Here is a 19,137-nt window from a genome sequence, read left to right as displayed (position 1 = left end):
AATCCTACAATCTTCAGGTTACATCCTACTCCAATTAGCACTTTGCATTTATTTACAATACTTGCCTAATGCCGCTATTGTGTGACTACAGAAAACAAAAGTTCAATATTCCAGTTCTAGTAAGAACATAATCTCTAGTTGCTCACCCATCAATCCATGCAGTGGTGAAATTCAAATTTTTTCCCTACCGGTTCTGTGGGCGTGGCTTGGTGGGGGGGTCATGTGACTGGGTGGGCATGGCTAACAACATCAATCACGTAGAGGGGTGCCTCACCCGGCCCCTCCCCTTCCAGCCACTCCTTGTCGCGAATGGCAGAAAAATGGAGAGGGGAATTTTCCTGCCTACCATCCTTCCTTCAGTCTGTGCTGAGCGTCAGGAGTGGATGACAGGCAGAAAAATCCCCTTCCCCATTTTCCTGCCTTTCATGAAAACGGCTCCATTCCGAGCCTTCAGCGTTGCAATCCGGGGATACGCTGAAGGCTTCGGGATGCCTCTGCTTCAGAGCAGAATGACTTTCACCCGTCTCTTTCTGAGCGTGGCGCTTCTGTCTGTTGGGCCATGTCCCAAAGTTGGCAGCTCTGCAGCCAGCCGCTTTGGTTTTTCCCTCTTTTTCCTCATGGGAGGCTTGCGTGGTGGCACCAGCAGAAGGTGGAGGCAGAGGCATGGGGGAGGCAGAGGCGATCCCAATGCATCAGCCCCTTCGTCCCACTGTCTCTTGGCTTGCCTGCAGCTGCACCAAACAAGCACCAGCGTGGGGCATCTGGATTGCCTGCCTCCCTCATGCCAGTGCTGGTGCCGCTGCGCAAGCCTCCTGCGAGCCTCCCAAAAAGTGGGAAAAAGCAAAGCAGCTGGCCCCGGAGCTGCCAGCCTCAGGGAAGCGGCCCAACAAGCAGAAGCGCTGTGCCTAGATAGAGAAGGGCAAAAGCGGTATTTGCTCTGCCCCAAGGGGCCGGTGGGCTGCAGAAGCAAGGCGAGCTCCGGGGCGGCAGCAGCACTCCGGGCTGGAGGACGTATGTCCCGGGGCTGCACATGCTCATCACATGTCCCCGTGGCCAGCTAGCAAAGGCAGGCAAGCGTCCGGGCGGGTGGGTAGGTGGGGGAGGGGCCAACCAGGGGTGGTTTTTACTGGTTTGGCGAATCATTTAAAATCGCCATTACCGGTACGCGTGATCCAGTCCTATCCGGTCGAATTTTACCCCTGATTCCATGGGTCAAAGGCCCATTGAAATAAACAGTCTTCATGGTTCTTTAGAAGAAAAAGTGACTTGGGACAAAATCTATTTTCAGAGGGAGTAAATTCCAAAGCACAGGGACCACTACAATTAAGGCCCAACGCCTAGTCCATACCACCTGCAGATCTCTCAAAAAGTCATCCCTAGATAATTGGAGCAGATGAGCAGAATTGTACTTCGCAAGGCAGTTCTGGATATATCCTGGGGCCCCAGAGGATGTGAATACTGTACATGTGTGTGTGCTGTCATTTTCTTCTACCATGTGATTCCAACTCTATGATTGTAACTTGTTTATCTTTTTTCTTATTCACAACATTTTATATTGCTACATTATAAAAAGTCAATCCAGCAGACAAAAACAATTACATAATAAACATTTAAACAGTAAAAGGACTGAAACAAAATTAGGGCCATGGATAATTGAGATGAGCCGAAATTAATTAGTCATTGTTTCAAATGTCATTGATGCTAATCAGAAATGGTGTTCCACAGTCACATGATACATATCTTAAACCATGAACTATAATTAGAGTTATGTGGGCTCTTAATAATAAGGCCCATCACACACAGCTCAATTAACCTATGATGATAATATAGCCACGATGCTAACCTGTTCTCTGGGTTTACACTTTACTGCAGTGTTTTTCAACCTTGCCCACTTCCAGGTAATAGAAACTGCCAGATTCTTATCAATAGCCATGCTGGCAGTGGAATTCTGGGAGCTGAAGTCCAAAAAATGCCCAAGGCTTGGAAACACTGCTTTACAGCTAACATCAAACAGCATAACACATCTTCTATCATCATCTCTTTTTTCAAATTTTCCTTTGAGGAAAAAAGGTTATTTGCTAGTTTTGGCGTCATTAATTTTGAAAATTTTTCAAACAAGTGTAAAGTTGGAAGGAAATTGATTCCTAAAGATAATTCCAAATAATAGACCATCTGGGCCTAATGATAGAATTCCTCCTGAAATGGATTTGTATTAGGATTTCCTTTGCCTAACAAAGAATGAATGATGGCTAATTATTGCCCCAGGTGTTGCCTGGGTTTGATAAAATGAGTTAATGAGAAGCAATGAGCTGAAAGTAATAAGTGTGTGGAAAGAGAGAGTTGCAAGTAAGACTGGTTAGTGTAAGATTGTTTGATAACCATGTTTTGTTTTTAGGTAGAAGAATAGGGTTGGATTCAAAGTCCTAAAAGGTAATCAATATTTAATAGTGATACATTTTTAAAGTTGTGATATAGCAAATATGATAATTGGTAGTTTTACTAAACATTTACAAATGCTTTCTGTAATATGTTATTTTTATAATAGTAGGGCAGTTCTAATTCTTGACTAATACTTATATAAGCAGTACTTGGGAGATGGTGTTTGATTGTTGTTGAGTGTATTACTGAATTTAAAATGCTAGTGAGGCTTTCCAGCCTGTTAAGTAAACAATAACCATCCTCCAGCTGAATGGTCTCCAGATATGGTAAACTGTAATTCTCACAATCTTTAACTAGCATAACTTCTGACAATGGGGGATATCCATTGTCTAATTTGCTTTGTTTTTCTAACATTTCTTATTAGTTTTTTTGTTGTTGTTCTTGTTGTTGTTGAAAACAGCTAAAGGTTCAACTCTTGTTGAAGGGTACTAGGTACACTTGAGGTATAGTGTACTAGGGTATATCTTATATGTCTCTGCTGATTACTAAGATTACATAAAATTATTTATGAAATAGCAGGATGACTAGTCTATTGTGGACTTGCGGTTTGCTAGCCAAATGCTATGTTGTGAGAACTTGACCAATATGGTTATGGTTTATGGTTCAATGTAATGTAGAAATTTTTACAATTATGTTAACTCCATAAATTCTGTACAGTATGTTATCTAAAGGTTAGCAAAGAGTATATTGAACAACAATACCAAGCCAACTACATTTTAACCTGAAATATGCAAATTTATCCTGTGCAGCTAGTTTGTGGAACTGTAAAATGTGAGAATGTAGAAAATTGGTTTAACTGATAAACCATAGTCTGACGGAATATGGATAAGCATGCTATGAGAACCAATTTAAGGCACCAGGGTAGAGTTCTAGTCCTGCCCTAGGCAGAAAGCCAATTATGTAACCTTGGATCAGTCATACACACTAGGCGGAAAGAAGGCAATAGCAAAGCATTTCTGAAAATCTTGCCAAGAAAACAGCAGGGACTAGTCTAGGCAGTTGCTAGGAGTCAAGAGTGACCTGAAGAAACCAAAACAAAACATGCTATTTGAATTACCGGTGTGGATTTTGTGCAATGCAATAAGCTAAAATACAGCATGTGTTTTATTAATCTAGTCCAGAAGGTTAACTGAATAAACCCTGATTCAATTAATCATGGATAAATGTAATACAAATATCCAGTGTTCATTCCATCAAACTAGGATGAACAAGAGAAAAAAACTTGGTTGATTTGTCCTTAAGTTTTATGTTGGACAGCAAATCTTATAACATTGTTTTACTGCATCCTGTTTTGCCATCACTTTTAAAGAAAAGTAACATATTTAAGTTATAAACAAATAGTCCTGTTGAATCATCCATAAGCTCATCTAGTCCAGCTTTCAATATCGTATACCAGCCAACTGGATATATTTGGAAGCTCAGAAGCCTGGACAAGGGAGTGATAGCCCTTTTTCACTTTTGCTACTCAGGATTCATGAGACAGTAAATAATCATCAGTATTAGTAGCTACTGAGACTTTGATCCTTTATGAAGTTGTCCTGAGAAAATTTACACCTCCTGCTTCTCTCTCCCTGTATTTTTCTTGATTTTTAAAATTTTGTTTATATAACAATTTATTTATTTTTATATTTAAAAATAGTAATTCAGTTTAATATAACTGGATCTATATATAGACCTGGGCTGTAAAAACTAGAACGGCCACAAGTTACTTTTTTTATGTTTTTACTGTCACAGGCTGCTTATTTGGATTTGTGCAAACCAGAGTTGGAAGCTATAACGTTTTTTTTAAAGCAACACCTTTGATAGTCTTACTAATGGGCCCCAGTGTATTAGCTCCCAAATCTATAATGTCATGTGTAGGAGAAAGTTAAACTTAAAAACTTTCAAATAATAGACAAAACCAAACATTTATAAAGTAATACTTGATCCTTGATGCTCTCTGAGCTTGGTTGTTTTCCTGCAGATATTTCATTACCCAACTAAGTGACACCAGTGGCTTGAAGCATGAGGTTTGCTTTTTCGTACTTCAAACTTCATAGCCTTGTTTACAGCCTTGATTACCAAAGACCTTTTTTTCCTGATAAACTCTCTTAACCCTGTTAATGGAATTTATTCAGCTTTGTAACTTTATCTTTAAAATTAAAGTCAAGAGGGTAGCCATGATGATGCAATTGAAGTTTCACCTGAGGAAGATGAGAAACTTTAATCACATCATTGCAACTGTTATCTTGACTTTTTAAATCGTATTTAATATATTGTATATTATTACTAAAATATTAAAGAATCCTTTTAGTTGGATTATGCTTGGCTTCTCTTAGTTTCCCCTGAGGGACTCTCTCCCTCTCCCTCTCCCTCTCCCTCTCTCTCTCTCTGTTTTCTTTTCAACTATATAAAAATGGCTTGTTTATCGAATGATTAGTTTTGCAAACTTATTAATAAAATAAAATATAATACGTGCTAGTCTAATTCCAAAATAAAATAAATAGGAGTGATAAAATAGATATGTGGTAATACAAAGAGTTAGTAATCGGATAAATGAATCTCTTTTATAGGGTAAGAAAGGAATTAAATAAATCTCAATAGTACTTCTTATTCTGCTGTGGAAAGAATCCAAGCTACAGTGTTACTTTAAAAATGCAAGGAGGAACAGAACATGTGCAATACTGTAATGTCAATAAGAAAAGATTGAGATAATATCTGCAAGAATGTTCTCCTGCTTTCTAGAGTTTATTGGTTGCTATGCATTCCTTTGTCCTGTTCTCCAGACAACAAAACTTGAAACCTGAACTGAGAGAGCAAGAGAGAGAGAGAGAGAGAGAGGGAGAACTATTCATGTTTAAGTAAAGGTAAAGGTTTTCCCTGATCAATCGTGTCTAATGCTAAGGTGTGGTGCTCATCTCCATTTCCTAGCCGAGGGAGCCAGCGTTGTCTGAAGACACTTCTGTGGTCATGTGGCCAGCATGACTATAAATCAAGGTGCATGGAACATTATTACCTTCCCACCAAAGTGGTATCTATTTAGCTAATTGCATACTTTCAAACTGCTAGGTGGGCAGGAGCTGTGGCAGTGATAATTGCATTTCCTTACATATTCTTGGTATTGCTTGGGCAGAACTTACTTGCTGCTGTGGCACTACTATGGTTGGTAATGTTGCTTTCGCTTTTTAATGCAAGATTTACGGGGCATTTGAGTCTATTTTTATTCCTTTAAAGAGAGCTAAACTGATGTGAATCTCTATCTGTGTCCCATTCTAGACTGTGAAATCTGGTATTCAAGACACAGGTTATGTGGGAAACATAGTTGGGTATAAAATGCAAAGTAAAGATTGATGTGAAGATTAAAATCCTAAAGCAGACTGCGAAACACATAACTGTAGCCTAATTCTAATAGTGGAACTTGTGAAATGGGGGGGGGGAGTATTGATCAGCCAAAGATAGGAAACCTTAGACTTTTCATTTTAGGAAAGTCTATTTCTGATATTAAATTAGCAATGGAAGTTGGTGTTTATCTCCTTGATATTGCAGATAGTGAAATGAGAAGAGAAAGAAATGTAAAAAGTTGTATTTTTCCTTATGTTTTAGCTAGCCAACTTCATTGATTTTTAAAATAATATTTTGGCTGCTTTTTAGCTTCGTGGCGATTTGTATTTCTATTAGGAGAGAGTTACCATTGCTGTTTACTTCAAATGCAATTCCTGAGAATATGCTTGAGAGTTGGCTTACCCAATTCTGTGTAACTGAAGTGAAGTCAGGAAGAGCTTTCAGTAAATTGATTATGATTGTTTTAGCAGATGCATAGATAATTTGCCATTTCCTGGTATATTAAAATATGCAATACTGTGTCTGAATTGCATAGTCAAAGCGTAACATTTATTGCAACATTATTATTGTTTATAATATTACTATTATTAATATTAACTGATTTTTAATATAAGCAATGGCTGAGGGTTGGGGGAGACCGAGGCACATTGGGACCATAGTACAATGTTGAGGACTTTAATTTTGCCCTCACTATTGTGCTGGTTGTAATCAGGCTCCCTCCTGTCTGTTTCCTATAAGGAAAAACATGTTTCACTGGTACTATCAAAAGCCTTGCTTTCCTTGGAAATGACTATTGAGTTTGTTGCTGGTGTCCCCTCTGCTTAGTCTCTCTGGATGTTTGCTAGCATCTTGTCTTTTTGTTATCAGAATGCTGCCCCTTTCTGTTTTATTTTTTAAGACGGCACCCAGGAGATTATACAGCAATTCTTGGAAATAAACACAGTGCTTGTGGCTGGCTTTTTTTCTCTTCAGCTACTTTCCATTTAGGCACGTAATTGGGAAAACATATGGGAGGTCCTGTGGCACAGGAATCAAGTATTATTAAGCTACTCGGTGGGGTGCTTCTGCATAACTTCCCATTTGATGTGAACCCAGCAGTTGTGTGTTCTAAATCACAACTGTTTATGCAAACTTATCCAAGTATAGTTTATTTGGGAAGCTAAAGTTGCTTAACTCTAAGACAACTCTCTGTGGCTTAATGTGCAATAGGAACACCACCTATATGTGCACATACAAACTAATTTGGATCACAGTTGGGACAAAGTTGAAATTCTCTTCTACCCAGAATTATGGCTTCAAAAACAAATAAAAAGAATCAAAGTACATTTTAAAATGTAGCCTCAGGCCTGTGTTTTCCAATATATAAATCTGAGTACTGCTTTACATCGTTTTGCATCACTCCCCATATCTTGGTGGAGCAGGTGAATAAAAAGCTTCCTCGTTTTTGTTTATTAGAACACCATAGTAGATACACAGAACTTGTCTCAACAAGCTTCAAAGCTATTGAAGTACTGTAATTGTTTAGTGCACTAATTATGAAATCATTATTTGTAAGGAAAAAAGTCCCTTTAGGCGTATTATAAAGGTTGCTCCTGAACAAATTTCATTTTAGAAAATGTGTATACTTTACATGCAATTTTTCTAAATATTTAGAGTTGATAAATAGATATGAACTATCGGTATTTATGTTTTCAAGAAGTTCAGCATTCTTACTTTATCTTCACAGTGTGGAAGAAAGAACCTAGGTGAAATGCTTCATGAAAAAATGGCACTTGGTTAAGAAGAAGCTGTGTGCACCATCTATGAGTATGGCTCTGTACTATCCTGGCATGTTTCAGAATTTTCCTTATGCATTCCTGCCCCAGGTTCCGATGCACAACACTTACAAGCCTCTTGCTATCATGGACTATGGTTACAATGACAGTTTATCCAACCAAATGGCGTACCATCACATCTATGGTCCAAGTCCTTTTTTTTACTCTTATCCTTTCTGGCACTTTCCCCAGGTGACTTCTCTTCCTCTGTACCAGCCTTACAGTAACCATCATCCTCATATGGCAGTCCAGAGACCAAGCTGGGATCTGTGGCCTGAAGGGTTTGTTCTGAGAGGAGAGCTCCATTGGGGTAGGCTTGATCGTGTTGTGGGGCCTAGGAGGGACTTGCCAGACTTTGTGAAAGATGATCTCAGAAGAGTCTATGGCACATATCCAAAGACAGATGTTTCCATAATGTATCAGAATGGTGAATTTATTGTAAAAGGAAACCCCAGGGTAGGAGAACAAGAATACAAGATAGAGAAGACAATCATAAGAAAAGAACCCACCCCAACTGCCAGTGAAGCAGAGGACAGCAGTGAAGAGTGGAACAGAAAGAAGAAAAAGAAAGCAAAGAGATGATGTAGCTGGATTAAACTATATTGATTGAAAAAGCACTCATCTCTGCTGCTGTAAGAGTCAGGGATGTCTATAATGAAACCGGGCTATAAGCACAACACTGGGGGTAGTGAAAAATAGTATTCGATTAAAATTTGTACAGTTGTCAATTGCTTTCTTTGCAGCCAGTAATCACAGAGGGATGTGTGTGTGTGTGGGGGGGGTATTCACTAATATTTTATGTATAATTGATTTTGTGTTCTTGCTTGTTTTGGCTGTATTTGAAATGATTCTTGCATTGAAAGGCCATGCGAAAATCAGAATTGCTGCTACTGTTACTTCAAATTCTTCCCAAGGATTTTTTCTGTCATATATATATGGGGTAGGAAGGAAGGGAGGCACTAACTACTAAACGAAATAACCATAAGATATTCACTATGGATCTACTTAGAAATTAAACCTGAAATGACAATACAAGATAATAGTGTATTTCATCGCCATCTATTTTTTCACCTGTAATTTCAGATACACAGAAAGGTAACATTAGGGCAGGATTATCATTTTAGGTTACCAAGTATTCACCTTGCTTAACTCTTAAAATAGACTTTTGAATATCTTCTGTGCCATTGATTATTCCTCTGAATCTCAAAGTTTTATTCACAAAGTTATGATAGTCTATTAGACTGAAATCTAATTTGTACACAAGCTATTTGAGCAATTTTAAATAAAAACAAGCATGTTCTAGTGTGATTATTCTTACTTTGCTTGTGGAAAGTTCTTTATAATGGTAAAACTATATTTTTTTTGAATAAATATTATTTCATCAGGCATTATGGACTTTGAGGCAAAAGTCAAATCATTTTGATTTTCTTTTTATTATTTTTGATCTTGGAATTGGAAACATATTTAGTCTATTGGGTCAAAGTTAAATTGACCAATTGCTGGCTATCTTCCACTTGATCATATTTAGTAAGGGGTTCCATTATCAAACTATTCTTCCTGTTAAGCAGTGTTTCCAGAGTTTAAGTGTTAAGCACTCTGGAACAGAGAGGTACCACATAAACTGGCCATGGTGCTGAATGAAGTGATACCTAGTTTTCAGTATAAATAGCCAGGTCTATGAAGTTTCACAGGCCCACGAATCCTGTTAAAACTGGATTGTATATTAGACTCTGAGTAGAGTTGAAACATCTGTGGATTGAATCCATTTAAATGTTAAGAATATTGTGTACTTGGGACTTAAGGCTGAATGCATAGGAGGCATCAGTATACAGATGACAAGCAGGAACTAATGAAGTACTGTTTTTGATGGAAGTCCTCCATTAAGGATGGCCATAATGGCTGTTGATATAATGAGAAACAGTTACCCATGTTTCCCCAAAAATAAGACCCTGTCTTATATTTTTTTGAAGCCTGAAATAAGCGCTTGGCCTTATTGCCATGCGCTCAAAAGCCTGATTGGGCTTATTATCAGGGGATGTCTTATTTTGGGGGAAACGGTATAAACAGTGATATAAAACAGTTATAAAGATGATATAAAAATGTTGGTCTTATGATAGTCATGGCAGCATTCGTCATCCTCTGGAAAACTTGATGGGTCAGGTTTAAGACCTGTAAAGTAGAGGACAGTATAAACAGTGATATTTATCTATATAACACTAAAACTCTTGTGCCTGTTTGTTTACAACCTTCAGTTGAATGAAACCGTGCATCACAGGGCAACAATTTTTCAACCAGTATACTGTACCTCAAATGGGCTAAATTAAAGAATGCATGCAAAATCCAGAAACCATTACTCCCATGGGATTGGATTTGGAAAAGTTGTAGCTGCTTTAGAGCTGCTAAACTGCCAGTCATCCATGGTCATGTGATTGTCATTTCCGGTGCTCCCTGCCAGCCTCCCACAAGTCAGTGGGGAAGCTAGCAGAAAGTTGCGTGTCCAAGATCAGAAGGCAGGTAAATAGCTGCTGCTGGGTGGGGGAGGAGCAAGGGTCTGTTTAAGAGGTCTGGTGAAGTTTCTGAGAGTTCTCAAGGAGGCAAGGGGGTGTACAAGACGCTTGGTGCACAGAAATGTATGAGATACTGCAGAGGTCAGGGAGGTTGAAGTGGGTGTGGTATAAATTGGGGAGGGTGTATGAGGATGTGGGTGAGGTGAAGCAAGAGTTGAGGGTGCATGGGCATGTAGAAATATTAAATAAGGAAATAACTCTGAAATGATGTTTCCATGACCAATGGGTCCTGACTTGTTTAGTTACTTCTACTGTCAAAATGAAACAGAACTTGTCTGCTATTTTTAATTTTGGATTAAGCACATCATCAGATAACAGAGCCTGTTTTTGAAGTGTTCACCACTTCTGAGAGATATTCTGACACTCCAAACCCTAGTCCAAACTTTCAGGAATAAACCAAAATGACTACCTTAGAATCAATAGAGATGAGCATATAATGCTTGACTCCAGAACACAGAATGAAATCTGGCTAACTGGAAGAAAGTGGGCATTAAGATGGAATCGCTAATCTTGCAACTGTAGAGGTAGTGATGTTACGTTATCTTTGCAACATTTCCATTGGAGAAGCAGCTGAACCAGAAATAAATTCTTTTTTTTTGAGGGGAGGGGGAGAAGATTGCCCATTATATTTTATTTTATAACAAAATTACAGGAAATAAATATAAAATATAAATAATCATATTAAATGAAGTAAAAAGAACCCCCCCCCCAAAAAAAAGAATTTCTAAAAATTAGAAACTCCAGAAGAAAAAGGATCCCCAAATAAACTCAATATTCTCTGTGTGTGTCCACGCGCACACATAGGTACCAGTAGAAATCACTGGTTTAACCCTGCTCCCCCCCAAAATGTAACAATGATGCTCTGTCATATAATATGGTGAAATTTGTACCAAATAAAAACATATACAGTTATCTTTGAGTACCAGCCACAATTGAGTCCAGAATTTATGTTGCTAAGTGAGACATTTGTTAAGTGAGTTTTGCCCCATTTTACAACCTTTCTTGTCACAGTTGTTAAGTGAATCACTGCAGTTGTTAAATTAGTAATACAGTTGTTAAATGAAACTGGATTCTCCATTAACTTTGCTTGTCAGAAAGTCGCAAAAGGTGATCACATGACCTTGGGACACAGCAACTGTCATAAATATGAACCAGTTGTCAAGCAGCCATGTGTGAATCAGGTGATCATGGGGATGGTGCAATGGTGATAAGTGTGGAAAATTGTCATAAGTCACATTTTTCAGTGTTGTTATAACTTCAAACGGTCACTAAACGAACTGTTGTAAGACAAGGATTACCTGTAGTGCTGCATCATTTTTTGACTGGTAAAAAATATCATTTCAACACAGATAAATTACAAATCTTTGTATCTGGAATAACATCACTTTTCCATTTCCCAGTGTAATTATTTTGGCAATCCTCCCCCACCTGTGCTCAGTACAACCATAATTCCTTCTGTCAGATTCCAAATCAAAATTTATTTATAGTCCAAAACCAAATATAATAAAAGACTGGCATACAATACAATAGATATAAAATTGTGAGTAAATCCTAAAGCAATTAACAATGATCAAATAAAACTAGCAATGAATAGCATGAGGGAGGATAGTTCCTAGGAGATAAGAGATAAGAATTCTGCAACTTCCTTGGAGATCTCTGAAGGGTAGGCACCTAGGAGAAGAGTAACAGTCTGAGCGGTCCTTGGTGCTCTCTGAGCTTGGTTGTTTTCTTGCAGATGTTTCATTACTCAAACTAGGTAACAACATCAGTCTCCTGGTGACAATGGCAATGAGAGTTATTAAGAATTGGAAGCATTGCACCTGATTGCCATTGGCTGTAAAACAGACAATAGCACATGAGATACATTCTGTCTCCAAGTCTGATCAGAAACAAGTTTAAGTTTCATATGGGAGGCTTATATACCTACCAGTTATTGCCTTCATAGGTACACCCCAATTTGTGCCAAAGTAAATAGTCATGGAACATATGAGATGTCATAAAATACCTAGGAACAGACCAGGAAAGAGGAATGTTTGTGCTATGAAAGGGATGGCAGAGTTCGGTACTGTCATTTTGGATATCTAGATCCCAATTCCTTTGCTTTAGCTCAGCCAGGGCTTTATCGAGTCCCAAAGGAAATAGTGCTATTTGCAGTTTGAGACTTATTGACCCCTCACACATCTACTTTTGTACTGTTTGCTCCAAAAAGATGTAAATAATTTAAAGGGCCAAATCATATTGGTTGGTGAGCCCAGAGTCAGAAGTAGATTGGCTTAGCTGCAGAAGACCTCTAAGGCATTGTGAGGAGATCAATGTGCCTCAATCTGCTCAGTTCTTTCATAAGGAAAGGAATATTCCCAGATTTGGGACATTTGTTTCTGCTTATAAGTAATGTTTGGAACATTAAACATAATTAGAGCTATTAGGAAAAGAATGGGTTAAAAAAACTAACTAAATATTTTACCACTGGAACTTGCAAGAGGCTTTTAAATGCCACAAAATAACAGCATATTTGCAGCCATCTTACCCTCATAGCAATCACTCAGATTGTTTTGAAAACAACCCAAATAAACTCACATAACAAAGAGCTAAGGACATTGGCAATTTATTTTACTTCCATTTTGTGCACAGTGGAGTGTGAGTTTCCTATATGTCTTTAACATCTCAAATGCTGCTGTAAGAAGAATTACAGCTCAACTTCAAATATTTTGTGAGGGAAATCATGCCTTATACACATAGCAAATGCTCAGAATAGAATACTGTATATGTAGGAGATGACTGGGCTGAACTTGAGGCAGGAGTCAAGTACGTCATTAGTTTGGAGTCCCTTTGCACCCGCAAGACATCTAAGTCCAGCCTTTCTTGAATTCCTTTGACCCTTATGTATCACTAATTTGCCTTCATCATTAGTTCAGTTTCTTGTAATAATTAGCATGGATTAAACTTGTACTCATTTGAACAACACTAGTTCCTGATTTCTTGCATCTGGTGACATGCTCAGAGTGTGTGCTCACATTTACATTGGATGTAAATGTGCCAGATCAGCCTTTCTACTTGGATACTGTCTTTATAGCACTTTAGTGAGTCATGCCTTCATGCCAAAAAGTATCATAAACTTTTAAAAGATTGGCTTTGGTTGTAAGAATAGCTGCTTAAAATAGAACTGTTTTAACTTTTTAAGAATAACAAATGATCCCTAAATTGAATGATGGATGGCAAATATTTAACTGAATGAGTTTGTAAATCTGTTCTTGGCAGAAGTTCTTTGATGATACCCTGAAGCATTTGTGATCACTCTCTGGAGTTTATTAGCTGCCTAGCTGTAGAACTGAATCCACGGGGCGTTTCATTTCTTCTAAAGCCTATGGAATTCAGTTCTCAGAGCTAAGCCAGCCATGTAAGCACCTTGTTCTTTGCCGATGTCATCTGTCGGAAAAAGCAACATGGATTTACTACTAAAGATGCCAATGCTGTAAATGTCTCAATTTAATGGACCTTAGTTTAGTAGATATTGGATGTATCAGACACATTTTGTATACTATATTTTTGTACATTATAAAATTCCATTCACCATCCAGTGGTGAAATCCTCTGTGGTTTGCCACTGATTCGCTGCCCACACATGTGTGGTGCACGCCAAATGCACGCTGCATGCGCGCGCATGCACAGTGCACACCAAACGCGCAGTTCACATGGAAAAAGGACACTAAACAAGGTAAGTAGAACAGTGGGGGGGGGAAACAGCTGTGCCGCACTATTCAGATTTCCTGCTTTCTAGTGAATATAAATCACGCGGCACAGCTGATCATCAGAAATACTGATTCGGACCAACCGGTAGCTTTCTTTAACTACCAATTCGCTGAACTGGTAGCTTTTATCACTACCGGTTCTCCCGAACCAGTGTGAACCGGTAGGATTTCACCACCATCACCATCTTAACTATGTGTCAAATATGTAACCATGATTACAGAAAACTTATTCAGATTTAATGAACATTTAGTTTAAAGGGCACTTGCAACCTTCTCCCCCCCCCCCCGTTTGTTAAAAGAAAAGTTAACTGCATTTTTAATACAGTCGGGTGGGAGGGGGAAGTGCTTGCAAATATTTCAACATCTCGGTGTAATTAGATATGTTTATTCTTTGGCAGAATTTTAGAATTTCCTTTTCTGTTCTCTGCTTTAACACATCTTTAAAAACATCTTCCTGTTTAGTGAACCAGCCAGGTTGGGACATGAACCCTACAGTGCTCTTCAGCCTACCTGAGTGATAGGTGGGATGGACTCTGAATTGGCTCACATATTGTATTAAGCCAAGAAGTAAGCCACAGTGATTTTTTTCTGCTTTGGAATTCTTTCTCTCTGAATATGTATGTGGGTGGGTGAATGTGTGTATGTGTGTATATACATATACACACATACCTATCCACTTACCTACCCCAAGTACTGCAAGAAGCCCATCTGGTGATATAGTATTCACAGTGTAAATGGACCAATGTTGTTGATTTTGGCTGGGGTTAAAACAGGTGAGTTTAATCTTCAAACAAGTATGTAAGCCAGGGGTGGGCAACTGTGGCCCTTTTACAACCTATGGACTTCAACTCTCAGAATTCCTGAGACAGCTTGGCTGTCTCAGGAATTCTAGGAGTTGAAGTCCACAGGTTGTAAAAGGGCCACAGTTGCCCACCCCTGATGTAAGATATTCTTCTATCCCTATGAACTAAGATAGTACTTTGATAGGTGATATCTGCAGTAGCTTTCCCTAAACCTAATGCCTTTCAACTTTTCTCCATTATGCATGTTGGAGAATTTTATAAATTGCAGTATCAATACAACTGACAGATTAGTTGTTCCAATTTTCCTAACCTTTAAGTCTCTAAGCACTATATCATCTAATCGTTTTAGGGATTTTTTGCTTCATGTGTGCCTGTTTCAAATTAAGATCAATATCACTTCTTTTCAGTGCTGTCTTAGCAGAGCTGACAAATGATTGTATGACTAAATCTTTGAAAGAGAGGCAAAGATACAATTCTGGAATATTAGTCATTCTTTTTATGTATCTTCCCCTAGAAATTGGACATGGTTTTAACGGATACAATCTAATCATAATGCAGCTAGTTTTAATTTGTATTATTTATTGTTGATGCTGCTATTCCCATAATTTAATTTAATTTAATTTAATTAATCATATTTCTATGCCGCCCAACTCCCAAGGGACTCGGCCCTGCCATTGGCTAAATCAGTTGGGAATTATAGTACAAATTAGCTAGAAGAAAACCACATTGGCCAACTCTGGAGTAGAAAGTTCAAAGGCAAAGAAAATGTTCTCCTTTTCTCCACTCTTGTTTTTCCTTTGCCATCTCAGAGAACAATAGCTTCCCTGATGTGCAAATACCCTCTCCACACTTTCTTTAAAAAAGAAAATACATAACAGTTCTAGCAAACTGAAACTATATTTTTAACTGTTTCCACAAATCATATTTGTGGTTAGCCAGAAGAAAGGACTGTATTAGAATTAAACATATTGCTCTGATTTGATGATTGCTAGCCTGTAGTCAGTGACATGCTGAAATCAGCCTGTCAGTCCATCCACCCACCCACAAAAAACAGACCAGACCAAAGATTATGGTACTGCAGAACTCTTTCCTGAATTCTCCCAAGATACCTCTTGTTCCAAAGCAGGATCATAACACCCAAAGGCAGATAAAGTTAGGAACAAAGTACTAACCTTCTGTGTGGTCGCTCCAGCTGTTTCTTCCCAGACTGTTCAAGAGACCTAGCCGGAGGCACTTAAATATGACAAGCTACTTACTCACTTCTCTTCCTGGACTGCTGAGGCATGCACATGGTCTGAGCAACTTCCACTGCCCCCTCCTTCCAATCTTTCAGCTTCCAGGCTTTTCTGAGAAATGAGGAAAGTGTGGGAGGGCAAATCAAGCATCCCACAGAAGAATCTCTGCCAGCATCTTGTTCTCAAGAAAATCTCTGGACTTGTCATTGCAACTGTCTGTTCCAAGAAAAGGAAAGCACGCTTGAAACAGAAAGGTGAGTGGGAGGGCAAAGAGATACAGTACTTCAGCAGGGGATGGCATTTGTGCTTCCCTTGCTTGACAGGAACAGACAATTCAAGAAAACGCTGGCGTTTTATGCTATCTTGGCGAAATGGTTTCTTCCCCTCCCCCCTTTCAGAATTTAGCAGCCAAGATAAAATTCTATGGCTGTTAGCATTCCTACTTTTGCCAAATATATACAATAACCATTGAATACACTCCTTGGGCCTTTGGATCTTGTTTAGACTGGTTGATAGCCAAATAGGGAAAAATGAGCACAGCGCCCAAGCACAGTGGTAGCAATTGTTTCATACAGCAAATGGCATGTATGAATTTGCCCTGGGTTTGTAGCCATGCCAGTGATTATACTCAATCCAAGTACTGTAAGTTTTGTGTTTTAAAGGTTGTCTAGATTAACAGTTTCATCAAGCTTGGCATTATTATTTTGACGCCGTGACGCAGAGCCGTGGGGCTGACTTCTTGAGTTCTCCACTCTACAAGGCAGAATTTCTTTCCATATTCCAGAGTAGTATTGTAAGAAATTAAAATGGTTGGGCCTTGTAAGAGGGGTCCAGCAGAGAACATTTTGTTGAAAGTTCCCTCATATCTGGAATCAGTTCTCAAAACAAGCCCACAATATGCTCCTCAAATACAGGTCTGCTTCACATATTGGTATCTTTAAAATGTACTCATGACAAGCTGATATTTACACATAACAAGCCCACAATGTGCTATCTTTCTCATAGCAATATGAGAGTATATGAAGCTTTTCAAATGAATTTCAGTTGCTGCCATATAGCCTTTCCTGCCATATGAACACATTTTTTAGAGGTGTCAGTTTTTCCATCATATTATTCTAACTGTATGCAAAAGGAATAAACAAACTTGTTAACATGTAACGTGCCATAATTCGTTAAACACATGGATTTGCATATTTCTTTGCTGCCATAAATAACACATTAAAAAAAGAAACCACCTTCAGATCTGTAAAGTTATTTCCTTATCAAAGGCCTGGTTCATACAATGTGCTATTTTGTGTAATCATAATTTCTTGAATTAGCCATCACTGTTTAGGTTCACATAACCTAACCCAATTCAGTCAACGATGGCTTGAGTTTTTGCGTATCTTGCCATATAAAATCAACTGTCTCATACTACCACCTGGACTTCCAAAAAAGACAGAGGTAACCTTTCTAAAAATGATCATTTTCCCCCCAATATTCCTCAGGAGATATGGTATCTCATGTTTATCAAAGAAGGAAAACCAGAAAGTTCCTGGAATCAGATTTAAAGGAAGTAGACAAGAAGCAGAATCCAATATGGGATAAAGGTATCAATAATAATTCCTTTGGCGACAGAGGATATTTATTTATTTATTTATTTAGTATTTTTGAAATCACCCATCTCCCCCGCAGAAAGACTCTGGGCAGTATATAATTAAAATACCCTAATGGTAGAAAGAATATGGTTTTGAGGAATTCCGCACTGCTTTGCTTATTTAAATATGGTATGTCATAAGTTTTCCTTCCCTGTTTCTTACTGTTATGCATATTACTATTTTGATTGTGAAATTCGGTATTAAGACAGAATTGCAAGTTAGATCTAAGTGAGTCATATTTTAAAGAGGAATATTAATACATTTATTTTATTATTATTATTATTATTATTATTATTATTATTATTATTATTATTATTATTATTATTATACCGCCCTTCTCCCGAAGGACTCAGGGCAGTGAACAGCCAACAGATAAAACACAAGAAATACAAAATTTAAAAACAGTATTAAAATCCAATTAAATTAATTTTGCCCATAATTAAAAACACCCCTGTATTAAGACCCATAATTAAACAATTTAAAAATTAAAACAATTTAAAAGAGTTAGGCCAGCCCGGCTTGCTGGAATAAAAAAGTCTTTAGGGAACGGCGAAAGGTGCGAAGATCCGGGATCCGCCGTATCTCCGGGGGCAGCTCATTCCAGAGGGTAGGTGCCCCCACAGAGAAGGCTCTCCCCCTTGGGGAAAGCCAGCCGACATTGTTTGACCAACGGCACCCTGAGGAGCCCCTCTCTGTGGGAACGTACTGGTCAGTGGGAGGCTATCGGTGGCAGAAGGCAGTCTCGTAAATACTGGGTCCTAAGCCATGGAGCGCTCTAAAGGTGGTAACCAATACCTTGAAGTGCACCTGGAAGACCACCAGGAGCCAGTGCAGCTCGTGCAGGAGAGGTGTTACATAGGAGCACTGAGTTGCCCCCATAACCACCCGTGCGGCCGCATTCTGGACCAGCTGGAGCCTCCGGGTGCTCCTCAAGGGGAGCCCGATGTAGAGAGCATTACAGTAGTCCAGGTGGGACTACTTTATATTATATTTAAAATATAATAAAGATTGTAATTGTTCTGCTAAAATTTATGCTCTGACTGGAGTTTTAATTTCCTTCCCATCACATGAAATACATAAACAATACTAATTAATTTGCTTTTGTTTATTTGCACATTTGATTTGGGTTTCTACTTGTTGTCATTTACATGTTTTCAGAACCAAGATAACCTAACATAAAACCAATATCTGGTCTTATGATATGTTTGAAGAAATGAAAAGTATCAAGAGTAGCCCAGGGTTTTTAGCTCTCTAGGTTTTATAGTCTTCCCAAGCCTGAGGTAGAGTAGCTGAGTTCATTGGTTGCAAACAAAAATCCTGTTAAGTGTATTATAGTATAACATTTTAGAGATTATTTGTAATTCATGACATGCATGAAGTGTTAATATGCAAAGTGATAGTTGGTGGAGTAAATAAGATAATATGTAATAGTGACCATTCACAAAATATTATTGGGTCTTTCAGAGATACTATTAATGAGCTCATTAATACACTTGTTGGGTTTGCAAATTTTTCTAAGTAGAGTCAACTAACTACATTATGGCACACTTTAAAGTGTGAATTCATCCAGATC

At 38.4% G+C, this 19,137-nt stretch overlaps 1 protein-coding gene and 1 long non-coding RNA gene across 5 annotated transcripts; one reads left to right on the top strand and one right to left on the bottom strand.

Annotated features, from left to right (window-relative positions):
• The first annotated feature begins 1,921 nt into the window (after window positions 1-1,921).
• C6H10orf95 (chromosome 6 C10orf95 homolog) lies at window positions 1,922-8,891 on the top strand. 3 transcript variants are annotated; one of them, XM_087872840.1, is made up of 2 exons: window positions 1,922-2,430; window positions 7,487-8,891. In XM_087872840.1, exon 2 carries the CDS (start codon window positions 7,518-7,520, stop codon window positions 8,154-8,156), a length of 639 nt encoding a protein of 212 aa, XP_087728966.1. In that variant the 5' UTR covers window positions 1,922-2,430; window positions 7,487-7,517; the 3' UTR covers window positions 8,157-8,891. The 3 variants fall into 3 exon arrangements, with proteins under 3 accessions (XP_087728966.1, XP_034295852.1, XP_034295851.1); XM_034439961.3 differs by lacking the exon at window positions 1,922-2,430 and adding an exon at window positions 5,130-5,285; XM_034439960.3 differs by lacking the exon at window positions 1,922-2,430 and adding an exon at window positions 5,292-5,415.
• A 2,710-nt stretch (window positions 8,892-11,601) lies between these two features.
• On the bottom strand, window positions 11,602-15,970 carry LOC148113105 (uncharacterized). 2 transcript variants are annotated; one of them, XR_015728633.1, is made up of 2 exons: window positions 15,953-15,970; window positions 11,602-11,914 (listed from the first exon to the last, which is right to left on the bottom strand). It is a non-coding gene; the product is annotated as an uncharacterized LOC148113105 (long non-coding RNA). The 2 variants fall into 2 exon arrangements; XR_015728632.1 differs by lacking the exon at window positions 15,953-15,970 and adding an exon at window positions 12,069-13,720.
• Between the last annotated feature and the right edge of the window lie 3,167 nt (window positions 15,971-19,137).

The sequence above is a fragment of the Pantherophis guttatus genome, chromosome 6 (assembly GCF_059756535.1).
Source record: "Pantherophis guttatus breed Tessera chromosome 6, ASM5975653v1, whole genome shotgun sequence".
In the NCBI taxonomy this organism is placed as follows: domain Eukaryota; kingdom Metazoa; phylum Chordata; class Lepidosauria; order Squamata; family Colubridae; genus Pantherophis; species Pantherophis guttatus.
Note: the sequence above shows the minus strand (reverse complement) of the source record. Positions and strands in the feature narration are given on the sequence as shown.